This window comes from Buteo buteo, chromosome 5 (assembly GCF_964188355.1).
Source record: "Buteo buteo chromosome 5, bButBut1.hap1.1, whole genome shotgun sequence".
NCBI lineage: Eukaryota > Metazoa > Chordata > Aves > Accipitriformes > Accipitridae > Buteo > Buteo buteo.
This window is the reverse complement of record NC_134175.1, coordinates 29,191,536-29,213,772: the sequence shown is the minus strand read 5'-3', so window position 1 is coordinate 29,213,772 and position 22,237 is coordinate 29,191,536. Positions and strand designations below refer to the sequence as shown.

Here is a 22,237-nt window from a genome sequence, read left to right as displayed (position 1 = left end):
CGGCTGTGAGTGATCTTTATTAGTGTTATGTTATATTTTGCACCTTTTAAATAATACTGATACCTTAGGTTATGTACAACGTATCTTAATATGTAGCTACACTCAGATGCAAGGGAAATAACGTGTTATAAAAGACGTTCATAATCTACCACTAAGTAGATGTGAGGTAACAAACCCGTTCCCCGCCATGCAGTTAATCAGTTCACCCCAAACCGTCAAGCCACTAATAAACTAGTCATCTGATATTTATACTCCCAGCAAACTAGATGCATTTACTGTATTGATGTTTATCCATTGGTTTGGGTTGGGTTCTTTCCTTTTTCTTTTTTTTTTTTTTTTTCCCCCAAAACAATAGCACAGCCTAAAAATCTTTCGGCATATGTTTATAGCTCTTCAAACCCAACAGCTCAGCCTAAAGAACCTCCGGCATTAGAGTGACATTAGTGGGCAAAGGGGGAGGAAGTTACAGAGGCGGCCGAAATATGCGAGGTTTTGTTAGACGCTGTTTACTCAGTTGTTCTTGTAAGTTTAGATAGCTGCTTAGGCCCATTGCCAAACTCCTTTTCATTTTTACCTTTAAAGTTATTACTCGAGGCATCAAAGAGTATTTCAGTGCTCGTTTATTAACTCTTACCCGGGAAAAAGAGGTCACACAACTTAATTGAACTGAAGTTCGTATTGAATCAGCCAAACAACGTCTCGGCCAGCTTTTCACCACTCTGAGCGCGCTCGGGAAGACCGACAGGAATATCGGCTTCCTCCTTCCCCCCCGGGACAGGCTGCCAACAGGGGCCCGGGGCGGCGCGCAGCGCCGGCGGGCTGCCCGCGGCAGCGCCAGGTCTGCGGGACGCGGCCCGCGGGGCGGAAGCAGGCGGCGGTGCGCTGGTCCCGGGGGCCGCGGGGCGCCGGCGGGCGCTGGGGGAGCGGAGGCTGCCCCCAGGGACCCTGCGCTGCGGGGCGCGGGGGGCCGCACAGGGCCCGCGGCATCGCCGGCGGAGGGCGCGGCGGCGCCACCTGGCGGCGCTCCGCCGGCACGGCACGGCGCGGCGCGGCGGGGCCGCGGGCGCTGCCCGCCGGTGCTGCCCGCCGGAGGCCGCTTGGCAGCGCGGCTCCGCGCCCGCGCAGCGGCTGCCTCGCGTGTCTCGGCACGCACCGCGCTCCCGCTCTGCCCCGACTCTCCCCTCCGCCTCAGGCCGTCACATAAGCATAGGGCCGGTCTCGGTGCGTCTGCCGGCGGGTTCGGTCCTGAATCTCCGTGAAACGTCACCCGAGAGCGGTGAAGGACTCGAACCCCGCGTGTCCCCGGGTCACGCGGGGCCTGCAGCACCGTCCCTGCCCACGCTACCCAGGCTGAGATCCCGCGGGCGCTCGCTTCGCGAGGTTAATCATTACGTGACGTCTTCTGGGGCTGCCCTTGCACACAAACGGGTTTTAGCTTAGACGATAAAGCGTTACGCCGGTCGCAAAGCTGCTCGGCCGATGTTCCATTTTAGGTCGCAGCTGCGGCAGGTCGGCGGGCTCGTCCCGGGTCAGGGTCCCCGAGGTCCCCGCGCTGCTTCAGAGCGGCGGCGGTGGGAGTCAGGGAGCGGCCAGCACCCGCCCGTGACCCGAGAGCTCAAGTTCAATGCCCGCAGTGCTCAGCCGCCCCTAAGCGCGGCACCGAGGCCACGCAGGGAGTCCCGAGAAAACTTTCTCCGGCTCGAAAAGGATTTTTTAAGGCTGAAGTAAATAAGGAGATGAGCAGCTGTGGCACGGATCTGGAGGGAAAAAATAGTTTAACAATTTTCCCTTGCTGTTAAATATTTTCATTTTCGTAACTGGCTTTTTTTTTTTTAAAGAGGTAGGGGAAAATGAAAGCTCTTCTGTTCTGTTTAGCTATTAAAAGTCCACGCAAGTTAAAAGGTAACAACAGAAGGCAGTGGGCATGGGGGAAGGTTTGAGGGAAGTATAAATCGATTGTTTTTCTCTTCCTTTGTGTTCTCCCTTTGTCCTGGCAGACTTTTTTTTTTTTTACAGCAAACACTACAAGAGAAGCAACTACCTAAAGACACAGTTACCATCGGCGAATTCTGGCGAGGGAGGTGATGAAAAACCTGAGTTTTTTTTCCTGGGAGACACCAGGCGGAGGACAGACAGCAAATACTAAAAGCCTGTGCTAAAAGCTTGAGTGGAGTCCTAACTGTGTTAAATCATGTCAAATGTATTTAAGGAAATGAGATAATTTCGGGGGGGGGGGGAAGACTTTTTTTTTGCGGGGGAGAACACAGTCACTTTCTGCAGCAATGCTATCTAGCTCGTGTGCAGATTCCCGTGCAATGTGTCAATGGAAAATGCAATGCGGCTCCGCGGGGCGCTGGGCACCCGCGGAGCCGCTGCCGGGGGAAGGCAAGGACTGTCCCGCAGGCAGAGGCCCGGCAAGGGCGGCACGTCGCCCTGCCTGCCTCGGACAGAAGTCGCAATGGGGACGGTCCTTCCCGGGCAGGGGAGGCGGCGGGCTGCTGCGGGCTGGGGCCGGGGCCGGAGCACGGAGCCCTGCATGGCCCCCGGGACCAGGGGTGCGGGACGCGTCCTGCCACTTGTAAACTGGGTGGATGATCTCAGAGATCCGACCTTGGCTCATGAGCTCATTTTTTTTTTATTATTCGTGTGCATAATATCCTGCCGTGCAAGGCAGTGCTCTTTTCTACACCCTCCACAAAACGGCTCATTATAGAATGGAAGTTGTTGGCCATAAACCCGCCCAAAGACGCAGTTTTCTGGGACATCGAGGGGCTCTCGCTGGCGCAGAGGTCTCGGCAGGGCTGAGGTCCTCTGCGGGCGTCGCTGCGGCTGCACGGTGGTTTGCTTTGATGTAACACAGCTCAAAAAGCTCCGAAACCCTGTGCTTTAGGTGCTCCTTTCTTTCGGCAGCCTTATTTAAAATGTCGTGGCGAGAGAGAAAATTTCACCGCATTTCTTGCCAGAGGAAACACAACGGGAGATGGGAATACAAATGGAAAGGTGTCCGGAGAAATAAAGTCTCTCGTTTCTCGGGATTTCGGTGTGTTAGCAATGTTGTCACTAGAAAGCTGCGGGCAGGGTCATAAAAGGATGAGAAATTCGTGCCTCGACAAAGCGTCCTCCTAATTATGTAGGGTTTCATGTCCTGAGAGTAAATACTGATTCGACTTACAACCGAGTGAAACATGTAATCACGTCCGACTCACTTCTTAGCTGATTATGAAAGATTAATAGCAATTAAGTGGTTAGAACTAATGAACGTGAACTCGTGCTTGCCATCCGGTTGTTGCTGCGATTGCTGGCACCCGTTTGTCATTTCTCACCCCGCTTCCAGAAACTGCCGACGATTATTAGAGCGGCTACGAAGCAGGGCTGCGCAGGGGCGGCTGCTGCGCGACCTGCCGCGCTCCCGCTCGGCCCCTCCGCGCCCGTGGTAGCCCAGCAGCCCGGGCGGGGCCCGCGACCGCCTGCCCGGGCTGCTCAGCAAGGCCACCTCCAACCCCTTCAGCACCGAGTTTCACCTCCACGGCGGCTCCCTCTCTTCTCTCCTGCGCCTGAGCCTCCGCTGGGACAGTAAACACGGCCCCAGCTATGTGCTTTTCAGCGGGCGCGGAGATGCCCTGCCTTTCCCCGCGGAGCTGCCGCAACTTGTTGCCCTCCACGCCCGAGAGAGGGTTAAGTGTCTGCAATACACAACCGTGGAGCGCCAGGAGCCGGCCCAGAGGGGCTGGGGCTGGGGTTGGGGCTGGGACACGTCTTCGGAGCTTTCTCCATTTCCAGCTCTTCGCGCTCCTGCGATTTCCATCCCGGCTCAGCGGGAGAGTCGAGAGAGACGACAGAAGGATTTGCCATAGTTTTGGGAAGTCACCCCCAGAACAGCCGTCAGCATAAGCAAACGCCGCGTTTTAACTAGGCTGCCTTACCACGACATGAACTGACACTGCAAGGGGAAAAAAGCCACGTCTAATGAGTGCCAGGTTTAGCATCTTGCGCTGCCTACAGCCCCGGTGCCATTTCCTGGCTGGTAGCAATATCTGGGGGCTGAAGGGGGGGTCTCCCACGGGCCGAGAGCTCCGTGGAGCCAGGGGACCCCTTCTCCCCTATAACAAAGCCCTTCCACTCCGTACACCGCCGGGCAGGAGGGAGGTGGGGAGGATGGCACACAAAGACCGTGTCGGGTTTTTTCTCCCTGCCGCAGGAGCAACAATGAGCTGGGGAAGGTCTCGCCGGGGATCCGGTCAGACCCCTGCCCGCGGCTTCAAAAAAAGAGCCTCTGCCCGCGGCTTCAAAAGGGCCAGCGGAGGACCAAGGGTCCTCCGCTGGCCCTTTTGAAGCCGCGGGCAGGAGCGGGGGGGGGGATGAAAGCGGCGGGGGCGAGGCTGGCCCGGAGGGGCATCACCGTCGCCCCCCTTTCCCCCCCCCGCCCAACCCCTCCCCAGCGCCAGGGCCGCGGCGGGGCGGGAGCGCGGCGGCGGGGCGGGGGTGGGAAGGGAGGGAGGGGGGGGGCGCGCCGTCGGTGCGGACCGGGGGGCTGCGAGGCGAAAGGGGCAGTGCGGGCAGCGGGAGGGTCACATGTTTCGACGGCAGCCTATGAGCAGCCCCCCGGCCTGCGGCAAACTAATCTGGAGCCGGCCGCCCCCACCCCCGTCCCCCCTCCCAACCTGGACTTCGTTTTTATAAACGTACCGCCAGGATCCAACCTGTTGGAGGCAAATAACCGTTTGCATCATGCCCGGCCGGGGACCGAGCCGCCGCCGCCGCCGCCCGCGATGTGCAAGGCCATGAGCAAAGCAGCGAGCTGGGAGATGGACGGACTGCGCGGCGACAGCAGCGGCGGCGGCGGCGGCGGCGGCGGAGCCCCCGGGCAGTGCCGTAATTTTCTCTCCTCGCCCGTTTTCGGGGCGGCGCACACGGGCCGAGCGGCCGCCGCCGCCGCTGCCGCCGCCGCCGCCTCGGGGTTCGCCTACGCCGGCGGAGGGGAGCGCTCGGGGGCGGCGGCGAGGCCCGACCCCCCGGCCAAGGACTGCCCGGGCTCCGCCGCGCCGGCCACCGCCCCCGCGCTCGGCTATGGGTATCACTTTGGCAATGGATACTATAGCTGCAGGATGTCCCACGGGGTTGGGATCCAGCAAAACGCCCTGAAGTCTCCCCCCCATGCCTCCATTGGCGGCTTTCCCGTGGAAAAGTACATGGACGTCTCCAGTCTGACCAGCACGAGTGTCCCCGCCAATGAAGTCTCCTCCAGGGCGAAGGAAGTGTCCTTCTACCAGGGCTATACAACCCCCTACCAGCACGTTCCTGGGTACATAGACATGGTCTCAACGTTTGGCTCTGGGGAACCGAGACACGAAACATACATATCAATGGAGGGCTATCAGTCTTGGACTCTGGCTAATGGCTGGAATAGTCAGGTTTACTGTGCCAAAGATCAGACACAGAGCTCACACTTTTGGAAATCGTCCTTTCCAGGTACGAGAGGGAGAGAAATGGTCTGAGCTGAACCCCCCCCGCGCCTCCTCCGCCTGCCCGTCCCCTCCCCCGCCCCCCGGGCTGCAGGGGCGGCCTGCCGAGGTGGACACGCTGCACAGACACGCACAGAGCGGAGAGAGAGGGGGGGCGGTGGATTTTCCTTTTTCCTTCCCCCCCCCCCCGCCCCTACCCCCGAGGAAACCTCACCCTCTGCTTTCCACCCCGCGGGACAGACCCCAGGGCCCCCCCCGCCACGGCCCCGGATCCCCTGTCCCGCGGGCGCCGGGGCGGCCGCGGCTCCTTCTCCTGCTGCTTCCCTCGGCGGCCGGGTTTGTATTCGCGTTCGCAGTTTGCAGGAGGACGGCTCGAAGGCTTGCGCTCGTCTGCCTCTCCGGCCGGCGATTGACCCGGCCCCAGAGCACTTAAGAGGCTGGGAGTAGCGAGGGCACAGAGGCACAAACCACATGCAAACAAACCCGGGGAAACACACACCAAAGCGATTTCTGTGTGTGCGCTGCCAGCACCGACCTGCTCTCGGCACCCCAGCCAATGCCCCCGCCGTCCTGCGTGCTCGCTAGCGATGCATGCCTGAAAAGTGATGACAGTCCATCAAGGTTTTGGTGCTTTACTAACGTGCAAATAATGTGGCGGTGTAAATAATAATAAACTGTAAACAACCCGGCATTATTTATTTGCCCGTGAAAACCAGTGCCCAACAAGTATCGGTTAAGCTTTAAACGCCTGTAATAAAATTCTAATTTTTCACATAATGTCTTTTACAATAGGGGACGTTGCACTAAACCAGCCCGATATGTGTGTCTACCGGCGTGGGAGAAAGAAGCGAGTGCCGTACACAAAACTGCAGCTTAAAGAACTCGAGAATGAATATGCCATTAACAAGTTCATTAACAAGGACAAGAGGCGAAGGATATCCGCAGCCACAAACCTGTCTGAGAGACAAGTTACCATTTGGTTTCAGAACAGGAGGGTGAAGGATAAGAAAATAGTCTCCAAACTGAAAGACAATGTATCTTGATCTATTAGTTGCGGACAGTGATGGATATATAAACTCAATTTACGACCAGCTAAAGACTTTTGGAAAGACTTCATTGAAAATATATTTAAATTTTTTTTTCTCCTTCCAGCGGCGGCGAAATTGCGGGAATTGTTTTCCATGAAAGTCAGCGTTTTTCTCTCAGTGGAAGGGAGTGCTGACAAATCTTGAATTATAGTTCTGTTTCTTCCTTTTGAAAATAATAATAATATTAATATTAATTATATTTTCTGTTCTTCCCTCTAGGCCAGTATAAACGAATTTAAATATGTTGAACGGTTACAGTTATAACTTTCTTAAATGCTTAACTCTTTGGGGGGTTTTCTGTAGTTTGTTTTTTTTTTCTCTGAACAGCAGCCAGTGCCAAAAAGTGTCAGTTTTGATTTGGTATCGTAAACTTCAAAACACGCCGAGTGAAAAAAAAAATCAATCGGAAAATGCAAGAAAGCCGGAGTCCGGACCCGTGGCAGCACCCGGCTGCTGCCAAAACCCGCCGAGCCCACCGGGACCCGGAGAGAATTACGAATTGCGTGGAGGGGTAACGTCTGCAGCCGGATTTTTAATTGCTTTTTCGAGGGAGGGAGAATCTCTCCGAGCAGTTGCGGGGTGCAAAGCACAGTCCCGGGCATCTCCCACCGCGCTCCCCGCTTCGACAGTTTTGGGTTTGGGTTTGGTTTTTTTTTTTGGTTGGTTGTTTTTTTGTTTTGTTTTGCGGGGTTTTTTTTCCGCGATTTCGTTTTCAGTGGAAGGATTTCATATTCCCCGGTTGAAAAAGGAGCCGCCTGTTCCCGGGAAGGGGCGCTTCGGGCCCGGGCGGGCGCTGCCGGCCGCGGGGGCTGCGCGGCTGGGCGCTCCGCGGAGGCGCAGGTCGGGGCATCTCGGGGAAGCGCTTTCGGCGGGACTGATGGGTCAGCTCGTCCTGCAGCCAGGGGAGAGGCTGCCGCTACAGAGGTGTGTATAAACCTGCGCAGACCTTGTGTAAAATGCCCGCTCTAGCCTGTTTGTCCGGACAAGCACAAGACTCTTCTCCTTCCTCCCGCCACGGCGCTTAAAAAAAAACAAAACCCAAACAAACAAACAAAAAAAAACCCACCAAAACTCCTGGTCGGAGAAGTGAAGTTCACCGCTAACTTTTAATTTACAAAAATAAACGGGTGTTAATGACAGAAGCAATAAATAAGGAATTTCAAAAGATGCCATAATTTATATAGGCCGAAAGGCTAGGATTTTGTCGATTTTTTTATTATTTTAAACCTAGTGTGCATGTTACGATATACACAGGGTGATCAGACACGCTAGTCAACTACTAGGAGAGAGAAGCGATATCCTCTCTGTTAATGTGCCTCGTCTAATTATTAAAATGTGTGTGTTCCGAACTAGTATTATTTATTATAATGTACTATTGCTCTAAACACTTTGATTACCAGTGTATGTGGGTAAGACATACAGTAAGACTATTTCTCCATAAACCATATCTTTTTCTTTTCTTGTCTTAAAGCCTGCTTTTACTTTGTGTTGGAAATATGGGCTGAACTTCCTAGCTGTTAACGATGTTGCCAAACTGTTCCTAAAGCGTCTTTAATAAAACGATTTCTTTTCGATATATATAAAAAGAGAGGAAGAAATTCGCCTTCTTTTTGCAGCAGGGCGTTTCGTGGGCTCCAGGCTTGCCTGGGAGCTTCCCGGGGCCACTTTTGGGACGCCGTTCTTGGGAAAAGAGAGGGAGATACGAGGCGAGGCGCGTTAAAGGAGGCAGAGGCGTATCCGAGAGCGCCTCGCCGCTGGGGAAGGGGTTTTTGGGAGGATGAAATGCTGCCGGCTTGAAACACCGGGGGTGGGAGGCAGGGGAGAGCCCGTCTCTCCCCTCTCCCCCGACCCCGGCTCTGCCTGCCCGGTGCCCGGCGGCCGTGGGCTGCCCAGCGCCCCTTTGTTTTCCCCTCCCAGGCCGACCCGGCACTTGCCGGTGCCCCGGCGGGGCTCCGCGGCGGCGGGGGCGGCCGGCCCGGCCTCCGTTCGCTCCGCAACCGGCTGGCTCCAGCGGGGGGTTATCTTCCGCCTCCTCCGCCTTCTTCCTTCCCCTTTCTCTTCCGCTTGAACGCTCAGGGCTTTTGAGGCGTTTATTTTCCCCGAACGGACGAACAAAGGTGCGTTTCGGAGCGTTGCAGGTTTTACGGCGAAGCGCATTTCTGTTTGATTCTGGAGACTCGTGGGGCACATCACTGAAGTACCTGGAAGACCCCTCTCTGCCGACGCAGCCTTGTTTTCTCTGAATGTTTTAAATTCTTCTCTCCCCACCCTTGCCTCCCCCCTCTGCCCCCCAGCCACACACATACTCCGCTCCTCCTAATTCTGGAGAAGCTTTTCCTCCCAGTGAGCCTCCCCGCCGACGGAGGGCCGGGCACTGCCGGAGCCGTTGTGTTTCCCGGCCGCGGAGCCGTCGCGGGCTGTTCCCTTCCTCCTTCCAGGCTTAACCTTTGGCTTTGCCGGTCTCCGGGCTCTCAGAAGACGCAGCTTTGCCACGGCCAAAGCTCCCTTCCCGGGCAGGAGGAAACCCGAACTGGCTGGCAAATCGGTACCAGATGGAGAGGAGTCGCCTTTTAATCTCGGAGTAACAACGTGCACAAGCAGTAAGCAAGCGGCAGCTACAGGCAGGAGGAAGGCGAGCCCGGGGCAACGGGCCGGGGCGCGTCAGCCCGTCCACCCAGCGGTGCCGATTTTAAGTTTTCTACGCCCGGAGCTGGGCCACTGACGAGCGCTATTCAAAATCCCCGTGCGCGGGGTCCGGGCTCCCCCCGGGACGCGCATGGCGCCGGCCGGGCCCCGGCGCTCCTCCGCGCTCCCCGCCCGCGGGCGCGGAGCCGGGCCGCCGCCGCGCAGCCCCGGCTGCAGCCGGACACGGCCGGCCGTGCTTAGAGAGAACGGCACGGTGGTTCGCCTGAAATGTAGCGCGCATTATTACCGATAATTAATATGTACCTCGACCAAGTGAGCTGCAAATGCGCAGTGGCACAATGATGCATTGCAGGCCGGCCGGCCGGCCCGCCTGCCCCGCAGCTACCATGGAGCTTGGCTCCTGTCAGGCAGCGCGATTTCCAGCCATGTCTGAGGCAATCCTGCCATCTCCTGGACAACCCCCGGCATAGGCAGGGGAAGCCTTCAGCTCGCTTCAGGAGCCGCGTTTCCGAGTGATAAATGGGCGAGGGAGACCACTCGGTCACACGCAGAGCAACCTTCGGCTGTAAACTGGAAGAATATGCCAGTGAAATTATAGCGTGTGGTCAGCTCTGATGTTCAGGCCGATCCGGTTGCCTATTTAAAAGCAAAAAAAAAAAAAAAAAAAGAGCGGAAAGGAGCGTGTGAAAGCAGCCCTCCGGGTCGCTCTGTTCCTCAGCGGTGATATTTCCTGTACAGACAGAGGCAGGGGGACACCCGCGGCATTAAAACGCCGCCCCCCAAACCAGAAGCCGGCTGTGGCTGGAAAAACCAGCCCAAGTCCGTCCGAGGCTCTCCGCACCGCGGCAGCGGCCAGCCGCCCCTGGAACAAGATGTTTCTGTCAGTGCTTTTCCCTACAGATTTAAACATAAACATCGCTTTCCGCAGCTGTGAGTGTCTCCAGCTACTCCAGATTTGGCTTTCCATATTTTTTCACGGTATTAATTAGCAATTACAGAAGAGTTGAGCATTAATTGAAAGCTCTGTTTTCTCTAACCTCATAAAAGTTAGTTTGAAGTGTCACCTCTCTTTCCGGTAACTGGGAACTCACATCCATTCCTTGTGTTTATTGCGGGCGAAAATATAGTCTTTGAACACAAAACGTTCCTTCTGTCTTCCGAGAACCGAAAATCACGGTCAGCTTTTTCGCAAAAGGCCGTTATGAAAATAAACTATTACCCATCCTCTCGGGGAGAAAAAAAGCAGAAAGCGAGTAAGCTAATAAGAGGGAGATTCAATTGGTAGACATAACTCAAACAATAAAAATTAAAGGCAGTGGTCAGTAATATCCTCCAGCGGTGCTTGTGTGGTCCTGTGTGGTCTAGGAGAGAGCAATCATTTAAAGATTTCTTCCAGGGCAATGAAATTACTGCAGAATTTACCCCAATTTCCCATTAAACAGAAAGATGAATTTGATTAGGAGAATGTCAAGAGGGCCAGCGTCTCTGATCTCGGAGTAGAAATAAAACCAAGATTAAAACGATGATCAACAGGACAATAACACGGAAAAATTAACCCTACCTGTTAACTAGGTTCAAGTTTTTAACCGAGGTAATGAAAGTGGCGAAGGCCGGGCATTAAGGCTCTGCTTGAAGCTGGGCTCGCTCAGACCACGGGAGATCCTCTCGGAAAAGAGGCCGAGGACAGAAACGCCCGGTCCGGCCGACGGACGGGCCTCCAAAGTCTCCGGCGGGGCTATGGGGCGGCGGTCCCGGCAGCGCTGCGGGAGCGCGGTGCCCGCGGCCGCCGCCGAGCTCGGCCGGGCTTTGGCGGGGTCTCCTTCGCCGAGACCCCCGGCCGCCGGGCCCATTGCGGGTGTCTTTGGGTGCAGCAGGCGGGCGGGCTTCGGTTTGCCGCCGGGGGAGGTACAGCGTCTCCCGACCCGCACGATTTGGGACGGGACACGAGCAATCTCCTGTGAGGATGCTCTCGGGCAGGATTTTGTTCGTACTTACGCCGGTGCTACTGGGAAAACGGGAGAGAGAACGGAAGAACTGGGCTCCTGTTTGATCTTCCCCAAAATGTAAAAATATGTATAAACACCCCCCCCCCCCCAAATAACACTGTAAGGGATAATTTTCTTTGTCAGGGCAGAAAAATTCCTCATACGCAGCTTGGGAGACAGCAGCGGGGTACCCAGCTGAGGCTGACTCTCCTCTGCCCACCGCTGCACTCCCATCCTCTCTGCTGCAGAGCACACCCGGGCATTTTCTTTCTTGCAGTTTTTCGATTCTGGTTATTTATTTATTTATCTCGGCGGGTTGCTCAAGTAATTCCGTGGTGTTGCTGTTGTTATTCCCGTTGTTGTTATTGTTGGTGTTTGTTTGATTGTATTCTAAAGACAAAATAAACCCTGAGTTTTAGAAGCGTTGTTTAAAAACTCGTCTTCGCTTCGGAATGGAGATGGAAGGTAAAAAGGGCAGACGTGCGGACCTAAGAGGACACTAGTCATTAGCGTACGAGAACGACGATCCTGGTGATATCCGATCAATTAAGATTTTAATTGCAAGCATATGCAGATGCATATCGTGTTTCTCGCAATTAAAACAAACGCGTATATAAAACGGACAACATACGTTTTCTGCGCACACGCACGCACAAGGTGTATTCGTCTGTACAGGGGCAGAAGTAGGGACGTGTGCCCTGGGCGGTCACAGCTCCTTCCCTTTAGTGGGAAGGAGCCAGCGTAGGTTATTCTCAGCCCGCGGTGCACACTCTTATCGCGGGTGTAGTTTTGGCCCCGGCAGCTGCCGGGCGCAGGGCGGCTGGCCCGGGGGGGGGGGGCTGCCGACTGGGGGCGGGGGGGGGGTGGCACGGCCGGGCCGGGGGCTGCCCTGACCCCTCGGCATCTCTGCCAATGTTTGGCTTCCCCTCATCTTTCCGCTGGCGCCGCAGCTTTGCCAGCCAGCCCCGGCCACTTTTATAGAAGCGGAGACCATGTTTTCCCCTCCCCCTTGCGAGCTCTGTATTTTCATATTTCAAGTGTTATCATAAGACTTTTAAAAAGGGGGGAAAAAAGGAGAAGGGGAAAAAAAAGGGGGGACTCAGTGGCTCGGTGGCTGGAGGCGGTGCTGAAATTACCGGCTTTGAAGAACCTGTCTGCAAAGTTTCGTCCAATCGTTTCAGGCTTTCCGCTTATTCCCTGTTGTAACTAAATACTGCTGTAAGAACAGCTGAAGTCCTTTGTTGGAAATGTGTGATCGCAGTCTCTACAGATCTGGCTACGTTGGTTCTCTCTTGAATTTGCAATCTCCAGATTCCTTTTATTTTCCTAATTTGCGGGCTAATGGCAGTCAATTGGCGGCTCTGCCCACCATTTCCTACCCCCGGAGCTCGATCCCGTGGACTTGCTCAAGTTCGTGCGCAGCCCAGCCGCAGAGCCACGCGTTCAGCGGCGCGGCGCAGCCTTACCTCCCCGGCTCCGTTCCAATCAACATCAGCTCCAACGGCAACAAAGAGTGCCTGGAAGACAACAATAAATATTACGCCCACGATGCGAGCTCCAAACAAGAGGAGAGATGCAGGCAGAGGCAATCTTTTGCAAATGACCCAACTGTTACTCACGCAGCCAACTTAAAGCCCGTAAAGTATGACCACTCGAGCCTACAGAGAAGTTTGCATGGCTCGGCTGCTCTTTTTGAAGTGAATTCCTGCACTTCCAGCTTAAAGGAGGACATCAAGAATTCCGTCAACTTGAACCTGACAGTTCAGCCCGCAGCAGTCCAGTCATGCCTCAGACCTTCAGTGCAGGATGGTATGCCTTAAATATCTCGCTTTAGTTAGAGGCGACCTAGTGATACTTGCTTTCTAAGAGATGCCTGTAATTGCTTTGTAACCCCCCTGTAACCCACTCGGAGCGATAATCGCTTAATCCGACTCGGAGGTAGATAGAAATTGCGCTGTCAAGCTGTGCTTTGCCCGATTTGCCGACCTAGTTTAGCCCTGTTATCTTGCGGGTTTTTTGCATATTCTCTTTAATGCCCAGACCTGATCCACTAAATTATCGACGTGTTTGTTGTAGGTTTGCCTTGGTGCCCCACCCAGGGGAGATCAAGAAAGAAACGGAAACCTTACACAAAACAACAAATTGCTGAATTGGAAAACGAGTTTCTCCTCAATGAGTTTATTAACCGACAGAAGAGGAAAGAACTATCAAACAGACTGAATTTAAGCGATCAGCAAGTTAAAATTTGGTTTCAGAACCGGCGGATGAAAAAGAAAAGAGTAGTAATGCGAGAGCAGGCGCTTTCTATGTACTAGAGCAGAGTCCGCCCGTTCCTGCATGAACTCGTGCCCGGAGTGTTCACCCCTAGAGTAGAGCGTATTCGCGAGTGCAACGCGGGGAGTGTGAGTTTTTACCGTTTAGACCAAGTTCTCGAAACGCGTAGGATCCCTGCGTAAATTGGCAAACCCTGAGTCCTCAGCCAAAAGGAGGAGGACAAGCCGGACCGGCACAGAAACCTGTATTATCAGCTTTTTACCTTTCTTTCTCCATTTATATAGATTTTCTCCTGCTTCTTACCCTCTCTTTCCCCGGAGAACGAGCGGTGCTAAACTAAAATCGATTTCTTTTATCTGTATGTAAACACCATTTTGCAGCAAAATAAAGGAATAACGCCTAGTAAAGACGTCGGCTCTGTGAGTCCCGGCTGCTCCCTTCATCTGCTGCCCTGCACGCCGGGGCGAGCCTGCGGCGCCGGCTTGTTTTGCGGTTTGGAGTAACCTGCTCGAGCAGCCATGGGGGAAAGTGGTTAACAAATAAACCTTTTTCTTTCTCCTTCTTCTTCTTTTTCCCCCCCACCCCCCCCCGCTCGGAGCCGCAGATCCGGCCGCAGCCCGGCGGAGAGGGCACGTGACACCCGCGCGAGGCCCGCGCGTAACCTGCGCGCCGGTTCCGCGGCGGCGGCCGCCGCTCCCGCCGCTCCGCTTGCGGCTGCCCGCCCCGACGGCGGGGGGACACGGGCGGAGGGGAGCCCCGCGTGGGGGCGGGGGGGTGGGGGGGTGCCGCCGCCCCCGGGGCGCGGGCTGGTCTCCTCGCCGGGCACAGAGGGGGGGGTTGCCCTCTCGGGAGGGAGCGGCCCTCCACTCGCTTTCCCCGCCGGCCGGGCCCCGGGGGAGCGCGGGGTCCCGCGGCGGCAGCAGGGGCCGCCGAGCCGGGCGCGGGTGGTCCCGGCGGCGCCGCCGCCGCCGGTGCCGCCCCAGGTGGCCGGGCAGGGCCCTGCCCTTCCAGCGCCGCCGCTGACTTTGGCCTTGTCCAAGCGCTGCCCCAAACAAACGGGCGGAGGAGAGCGGGAGGAGCCGAGGCCGCGGCGGGCTGGGGCCGGGGCCGGGGCAGGGGCCGGGGCCGGGGCAGGGGGGAGCCGGGGCCCCCCCTCTCACCCCGAGGTGCTGCAGGCGCAGGATAGAGGAGAGCCCCGAGCTTTTGGCGGGTTCGCTTATTTTGTGAGACCGTCCCCATGGCCGCTTCCGCAGAGGTTTTTATGAAGGAAAGGGGGGAACGCTTTCGGGTTTTTGCCCAGATATAAACCTCAGAGGATAACCCAACCAGAATGGCTGGAAGCATTGCCCAAGCCGTTTGATTATTGTTTTAGGACGAGAACGAAATCGATTTTCCCCGCATCTTGCTGACAGGCTGTGTCTGCCGGGAGCCTCCAGGCTCTGCAGCACCGGAGCACTCGGACGGGCCAGAGCTGCAGAGCCAGGGGAAATGCTGGATATTGCCTTGGTCTGATACTTCAGAAAATAAATGAAAAAAAAAACCCAACCCCAAAAATAATAACAAAAAAAGAAACCTCACGGAATTGTAGGTCCGGATTAAAACGCCTTTTGGCTGCAATTTCCACCTAAATGTGTTTCTAATGAAGAGGCGTTTCCACACGCGAAACCTTGGGTTGCCTCTCCCAACAGTAATAATAATTACGCTGGCGGAGCCTGCGTTATTTTCTGGTATATAAAGTAGGCTCAGATATGGTTGTTCGGGGCGTACGCAACAAGGCTAAACAACCACAAGGAACGGCACAAAGCAGCTACCTATTTACACGGGGCTGTTGCCTTCCTGAAGGCAATAAACTCATTATTTCATAAAGAGGCATATTTGAACTTTGCTCCTACCCGCTCATTTGCTTGCGAGTACTGCTCTCAAGGGCACAGTGGTCCAGATGATTTGGGAGGTACATGCCGGATTTCTAGGCGGGCAGAAGTGCAGCCATCTTCCCGAAAGCTTTCCAGAGAGCCCCAAAGGTAACGCTCGGGTGGTGTTTCGGGAGGGAGAAGGAAAACCAGCCCAAGTTGGAGGCGCATTTCTCGCCGTCCAGAATGGCCACCCTTGCCGCAGTGCCCAATGCAGACAAAAACCCACCTCGGTGATGGCGGGGGGACTGCCAGGGGAGAAGCGGGGGCGAGACAGCGCCGGGGGCGAGCTCCCCGAGGGAGGGGGCTGCACACCTAGCCACCTACAGCCAGAGGCACCAGCCCTGCGTCCCTCCAAACCTTCGAGGCTTTCAGCCCCTGTGCTGGGAGCTGGCGCATTGCGGACAATAAAAGTCTCTTCATTCAGTAGCATTTCCCTAATTAAAAAAACTAGAAGCAACCCCAATGATGCGAGCCAGGAGAAAAGCAAAAACCAGATAAAGCCCCTTTTCTTATTCTCTCCTGGAATACTATTCAGCCGGCTGCAGTCCATGAGAAATGGACCCTTCATGCCGTCCTTCCCGTCCTAACCCGCCCCAGTACAACCAGTCCCTTTATTACACGGGTGATGTGAAATCCGAAGAGGAACCTCGGGTGAAAGGATGTGAAAGGCAATGTATTATTTATTAAACGTATCTGATCCACGACGACGGCTCGTTGTAAAGCCTCTAGTCTAAATCGCCCACAGAAGGAGCAAAACCAGAGGAGGTAGGACTTAAATCGCGCTGTGAGATGCGAAAGTAACGTGGTTTTGTATCTCTGTATGTGCCTGTGTACATACATAGGCAGATAGATGTAGATGGACCCATTTCAGCAGCGCCCGTTGTGCGTAACCGTGTGTGCGCCCACACGGACGGACGTATTTGCGGGCTCACACCGTGCATAGGCACACAGGCGGTAGAAAATGGTGCGCGATTTCACGCGTGCCCATACTCCCGGGTTTCGGCCGTTCCCCTGAAGCAGCGGGCGAGGACAGCCGTTCCGGGAGCGTGGGGAGGTACACGCGCGTGTGGCAGAACTGCGGACACGGGGCGCGCCCTGCCCGTGCGGCTCTGCCTGCCTGCGCACACCCACCCCAGCCGCCCCGTGGGCACATGTGTGCACACGCGTGTGCGGTGCGCCGGGTGGGCGTGCAGGAGATGCGCTCGCGTGAGGTGGATGTGCCCCACGCCCCCCCCCGGCTGGATCATTTCGGGTGTCCTTCCAGCTGTGTGTTTCCAGTCCCCCCGCCCCAGCTTTGTGGGTGCATGCGGGGCGGGGGGGGAGCAGCGGGCACCCGCTTGCTGCGCCCACGCCCGCGTCCCCCCGCGGCACGCAGGCGACCGTCCATGCCTTTATTTACTCCAACATAAACATCTTTGCATTCCGACCGCAGCCTAAACGTGATAAAGCCCTTCCGAGGGGGGCTCTCCATTCCTCCTCGTTTGATAAGGCTGCAAACGCAACTCGGCTTGTCGGGAATGGCTCTGGATGCCTTTGTGCTTCCTAAAAGAGCATAAATAATTAAAGTTTGGCAGGGAGGAAAAGCTTTCTTGCAGAACTGTAGTGGCAATAAATGAAATGACTCAGAATCTCTTCTCCAGTCGGTTTTTACGAGAGCTGCCAGACAGTGTCTGTTCACGTTCTCCAGATACTAGGGGCGCCATAACAAAGTTAAGGTCAAGTTAGTGTCTTATCTTGGGTGGCACAAAAATACCGCATCTTCTCCAGCCGGACCGGGTGCGGTTTTAAACGCGAATGTTGCGCCAGTCGCCTTAATTTCCGCGGAGGGCTTTTGGAAATGGCACTTGGACCTGAATACTTGGTAATTCCAGGCAACGGTTGCAGAGGTTTCAAGACGCCTGACGGTAAAGTATTCGCCTGACTGTCTACATGATGTGCATGTATGTTTCGATGCTATTTAATCTGCGTAAGGCATACAAAAAAAAAAATTAAGGGGGGGGGGGAAGTATTGGATATGTAATGCCGAGAGCTGGGCTGGGAACCGACCCCAGGGTGAAAATGCTCTGGCAGGAGAGGACCCCCAGCTCTGCCTTATTCCAGCGGGGTCTCTGCTGCGATATTGGTCTCACGTTCCCCAAATTAGATCGCTTTTTAAGGGACTGGTTCCTAAAAGGGCTGTTTTCGTATTAACAAATCGTCGCCATGTCTTTGAACTTGAATTAGTTGAAACCGGTTGGCTCCTGCGCCAAAATTTAATTGATGCTAGGCTTGCTGCATCGAAAGGAAGGTGAAGGAGTCTGGCTAAGGCTTAATTAGTTGTTTGAACGGTAAAGAAAATGAAGCTCCGTAGGTTCCCAGACCCATCTCTCCCGATGAGATAGGCGATGGGAAACCTGGGGGCACAATCCAAACGGATCCCTGCCCTGCTCTGCTGCAAGCTCAGGGTGGTAAGTGACACAGGAGCCATTTTAACTGCGCAGGCATCATATTTAGGAGGTTGTTCATGTGTTGCAGCAGAACGGAGAGGGCTCGAAAGTTGGTGGTAAAGGGAGGGAACGGTGGTTTTGTGCCTTGATTTCTAGTGCTACCTTGCGAGAGTCGATCTGCTGGGAGCAGCGTGTGGCGTTTGAGGTGGTTTGCGAGCGAGGCACCAAGGCAAAAAACACCATACTGTACAAAGAAAAGAAAAAAAAGGAAAGAAAGGGGGGGGGGAGAAAAAGGAACGAGTTTCATCTTATCTGCCCGGCTTTGGTCTCTTGCTTTTCAGAGAGGGCAAGCTGGGCTGCGGTGTGGAAGCCCCTCGGGCAGCCCTCGCCTTCTCTGGGGGGCCGGCGGAGGCAGGAGGGGCTGTGCCGGTGGCGGTGGCGGCAGCGGCGGCGGGGCGGGGGGCAGGGAGCGGGGCGCTGCCCGGGCTGCGGGGCTCCCGCCCCCGGAGCCTCTCCGCAGCAGCGCGGAGCCGGGGGCGCGCAGCCTGCGCCTGGCCGAGCCCTCCGCGGGCACCGCCGCCTCGCAGAGGCCGGGAGGGGGGGGCCGGGCCTTGCCCCCACTTGCCGGCAGCGCTTTGGGGCCGGTTCCCTACCTGCCGGGGCTCTCTGCTTGCTGTGGGACTTGGAGGCTGTCTTTTTGGAGGTGATCCGGGGCCTGCCGCCTGGCCGGAGCGCCCGGGGATTGCCCGGGTGGCAGGAGGGGGCGACCCTGCTCGGCGTGGAGAGCTCGCCCAGGTTTCGGGTTTATTTGGAGAGCGGCATGTGGCGGGGCTACTCTGGCTATGCTGTACAGTGGCGGAAAAAGGCATTCCCATAGAGAGCTGGCAAACGTTTCTGGAATGAGGAATTGCTCGAGCATAGGGCTATTGCTGGCGCGTATTATTTATTCTCTTCTCTTTTCAGCCTCTGTGTCCCGGTTTGTGCTCGCCTCTGTAAAATCATATTTCAAGGAGAAACAGAAAATTGGCAAAAAATGCGCCCTCGAGGGCAGGGCGGCCGCGGGGCTGGCGGGCGTTGTGCGCGTCGCCCGCTCCCAAGCCTGCTTTTCCCTTCCAATGAAAATGAACATTTTGGTGGGAGTCGGAGGCACGGGAACAGAGGTCACTTTGTGTGCTGCTCTGCTTCCCAAGGAAACCGTGCTTGGTGGACTTGTCTTCCTGCCCTAGCCCTTCGCTTTCCAGAAGAGCCCCAAAGTGTCTCCCTTTCATAAAAGCGGCTCCTGAGAGATGTTCTGTTTGCGTGTTTCTCATTTCAGTTTGTCTCTGGCGCCCTGACACAAGCGCGCAGTGTTTGGGCTCGTAGGCGAGGGAAAATGAGGTGATCGGGACTCGGGCTTTGCATTTCGTGACCGGTTTCGATGCCAACTGCGGATGGCCGGAGCCGGGCGGGCAGATCCACTCGTACGCTCGAGCGTGTGAATGGGACTTGGCTTTCCCGAGCGAACCGTCACCCGCTCATCATCCGCCTGAGCGGCGGCCAGCGAGCATCGCTCCCTCCAAGGAGGAGCGATCACGTTCCCGAGCCGAGGGTGCCCGGCCGGGAGCCCGCACCCCGCGCCCCCAGGGCTACCTTCCCCCGACGGCGGCTCCGTCCCTCCCCGCCCCCCCCCGCCCCCCCCTCCCCACCGCCCGCGGAGGCCGGGCGGGCTGGGCGGCGATGCGGGCGGGGGGCTGCGCTCCGCGGGGCTCCGCGCAGGGCTCCGGCGGTGGGCAGGCGCCCGCCCGCCCGGGCGGCGCGGCCCCAGGTGATTTGCCGCACCACCTACGTGTATGTGATCGCCTGGTGAAAGGATGAGGGGAAAAACCGGCTATATTTGTACAAACGCTGCGCTCGTCTCTCCGTGCTGGGAGGGCTCTTTGGAGAGATCTTAGGAGCCTTTCCGAGGGGCTGATATAGATATAAGGACATTTCTACATCGCGTCACGTGACATAATTACCACTAGAATCAATCAAGATGAATTGCACGTCAGCACACGGTGGGGATTTTTTCTTAGTTGATCCTGTCCAAACCCTCTTGTGCAATAGATGGATCTTGTTCAATGCATTGAAGCCTCCTGGTTGCTTGCAATCGCAAAAAGGAAGACATGACTGAGTTTGACGATTGCAGTCACGGCACATCCAATATGTATCTGCCAGGGTGCGCTTATTACGTCTCACCCTCAGATTTCTCGACGAAACCCTCTTTTTTGTCGCAATCTTCGTCCTGTCAAATGACTTTTCCTTATTCTTCTAATTTACCTCACGTCCAACCTGTGCGCGAAGTAGCATTCAGGGAATACGGATTAGAGCGCAGCAAATGGCAGTATAGGGGCAGTTATGCTCCTTATTACTCAGCTGAAGAGGTGATGCACAGAGACTTTCTGCAGCCTGCGAACAGGAGGACGGAAATGTTATTCAAAACGGACCCTGTCTGCGGCCACCACGGACCGTCTCCCGCCGCCTCCAACTTCTACAGCTCGGTGGGGAGGAACGGCATCCTGCCGCAAGGCTTCGACCAGTTTTACGAGACAGCCCCCGGACCCCCGTACCAGCAGCACTCCGAGGGCGAGGGGGATGCGGACAAGGGCGACTTGAAAGCCCCGAGCAGCACTTGCAGTAAAACACCTTCCAGCCAAGAGAAGAAAGTGACACCAGCAAACAGCGCCGATTCCCCTTCTGGTGAGGCTGTTGCAGAGAAGAGCAACAGTTCAGGTAGGTATCAGTAGTAAATTGGGGGCAAGAGTACAAGGCCAACACTTTGTCAAGCCGCATTTTATGTGCAATTTTATAAGCATCCAAAGGATTTTATATATCCTATAAGATTTCCTTTACCGTTGTAAAGCGTGTTTACGATAGGAAACCAATTTAGGTGGGCTTAAGGTATTCTTGGAAGAGGATATTAATTGTTATTAAATTGTTGATTTGGCGGGGGGGAAACGGGGAGATTTCACAGGTAGTGCTCAGAGCTACCTTCGGTTTAGAGCTTAAGATCTTCGTTTGTTTGGGGCGGGGGGGGGGGTGGTGGGTGGGTGAGAGGAGTTGGAGAAACTTGGAATTTTTCCAGCCCATTTAAATATCTCTCTGTGTTGCTCGAAGTGCTCTCTTTTAAGGAGAAGTTGGGAAATATTCGCTTTTTTGCTAAGTCACCAGGAGAGTAAAAGCCCCGGGAATATTTTTTTGAACTGCTAGAGGGCTGCTTTCCAGGCAATGGGATATTGTCAAAGTCTCTGATCTCGTCCTGGCTGAGCATGTTCGTAGCAGCAGCATAAATCAGTTTCTTCTCTCTTGAATTTCAGCAATTCCCCAGCGATCAAGGAAAAAGAGGTGTCCCTATACCAAATACCAGATAAGAGAACTGGAACGGGAGTTTTTCTTCAACGTGTACATAAACAAAGAGAAAAGACTGCAGTTGTCCAGAATGCTCAACCTCACTGACCGGCAAGTTAAAATCTGGTTCCAGAATCGAAGGATGAAAGAAAAGAAACTGAACAGAGATCGACTCCAATATTTCACTGGGAATCCCCTGTTTTGAAAAAAAAAAAAAAAAAAAAAAAGGAAAGAAAAGAAAGGAAAAAAATTTTTTAAAAAGTGAGAGAGCCAGAGAAAAGGAAGAAAGAAGAAAAACAAAGAATATCTCGGTCTCTCTGACCTGCCATCTGAATGCAAAAGTAAATTGGTTTACATGACACATCCACCCTGCGGAACTCAAAGTTTCATTTTCATGTGCAACTCCACACACTGAATGGCCACTGGAGATTTCGGGGCTTGGCGGAGCAGATTCCTGATAAGGGGAAACTAGGGTAAATCCAACTGTCCACTCTCAAGTGTTTCTCGCCAAAGGTGCTTTTTTTCCTCTCCCACAGTACCAGCAATGGACCTGCAGTGTGTCTGGTAGTTTTTGCTTACAATTCATTGAGTTCGGGGGGGCTCTGTTGTTGCTTTTGAGCTAGGGTAACACTTTCCTCCCTTTAAGTGAATGCGGTTTATTTAAGAGATGGTAAATGTACGTTCGCTATATATAAAATATATATATATGTTTCTATTGTCATCCAAAAGCATGGGCCACTGTCTTTTTCATGTGAATAAATGGTTTCTAGTAAAGTTAAGGTTATAACTTCCGTGGACTGTATGGATTTCCATCTCCGAAGGATCCTAGCGTTTCCCGGGCTAGAGCCAAGTTCAGTTAAATAATAACGGGAGGAAGCCTAGTCGGGTTATTTTAAATGCCTTTTAAATAAGTAACAGTTTAGACGTCTAACTCTCCCTTTGTAGGTATGCGCAACCTTCCCTGTTCGCTGCGAGGCAGAGCCAACATGGCTGTCTGCAGACCATCACTTCTGATGGTGCTGCAATTCCTATAAACAACGAAAAAGGCCTTTTTTTTTTTTTTTTTTTTAAGCCGGT

The 22,237-nt window shown here is 54.9% G+C and overlaps 3 protein-coding genes across 3 annotated transcripts; all 3 read left to right on the top strand.

Moving 5' to 3' along the window:
- The first annotated feature begins 4,769 nt into the window (after positions 1-4,769).
- HOXD13 (homeobox D13) lies at positions 4,770-6,505 on the top strand. The gene is made up of 2 exons (XM_075029301.1): positions 4,770-5,469; positions 6,255-6,505. Exons 1-2 carry the CDS (start codon positions 4,770-4,772, stop codon positions 6,503-6,505), a joined length of 951 nt encoding a protein of 316 aa, XP_074885402.1.
- Positions 6,506-12,428: 5,923 nt separating this feature from the next.
- On the top strand, positions 12,429-13,852 carry HOXD12 (homeobox D12). The gene is made up of 2 exons (XM_075029300.1): positions 12,429-12,990; positions 13,258-13,852. The coding sequence occupies exons 1-2, from the start codon at positions 12,429-12,431 to the stop codon at positions 13,494-13,496; spliced, it is 801 nt and encodes a 266-aa protein (XP_074885401.1). The 3' UTR covers positions 13,497-13,852.
- A 5,981-nt stretch (positions 13,853-19,833) lies between these two features.
- On the top strand, positions 19,834-21,365 carry HOXD11 (homeobox D11). Its single transcript, XM_075029299.1, has 2 exons — positions 19,834-20,545; positions 21,130-21,365. The coding sequence occupies exons 1-2, from the start codon at positions 19,939-19,941 to the stop codon at positions 21,363-21,365; spliced, it is 843 nt and encodes a 280-aa protein (XP_074885400.1). The 5' UTR covers positions 19,834-19,938.
- The last annotated feature ends 872 nt before the right edge of the window (positions 21,366-22,237 follow it).

Bases quoted from the DNA above. Each gene is read 5' to 3' on its own strand.
- HOXD13 (XM_075029301.1), top strand. From the start codon at position 4,770: ATGTGCAAGGCCATGAGCAAAGCAGCGAGCTGGGAGATGGACGGACTG. The intron at 5,470-6,254 runs GTACGAGAGGGA...CTTTTACAATAG, and splicing joins TTGGAAATCGTCCTTTCCAG to GGGACGTTGCACTAAACCAG.
- HOXD12 (XM_075029300.1), top strand. From the start codon at position 12,429: ATGTGTGATCGCAGTCTCTACAGATCTGGCTACGTTGGTTCTCTCTTG. The intron at 12,991-13,257 runs GTATGCCTTAAA...TGTTTGTTGTAG, and splicing joins CAGACCTTCAGTGCAGGATG to GTTTGCCTTGGTGCCCCACC.
- HOXD11 (XM_075029299.1), top strand. From the start codon at position 19,939: ATGACTGAGTTTGACGATTGCAGTCACGGCACATCCAATATGTATCTG. The intron at 20,546-21,129 runs GTAGGTATCAGT...CTTGAATTTCAG, and splicing joins AGAGAAGAGCAACAGTTCAG to CAATTCCCCAGCGATCAAGG.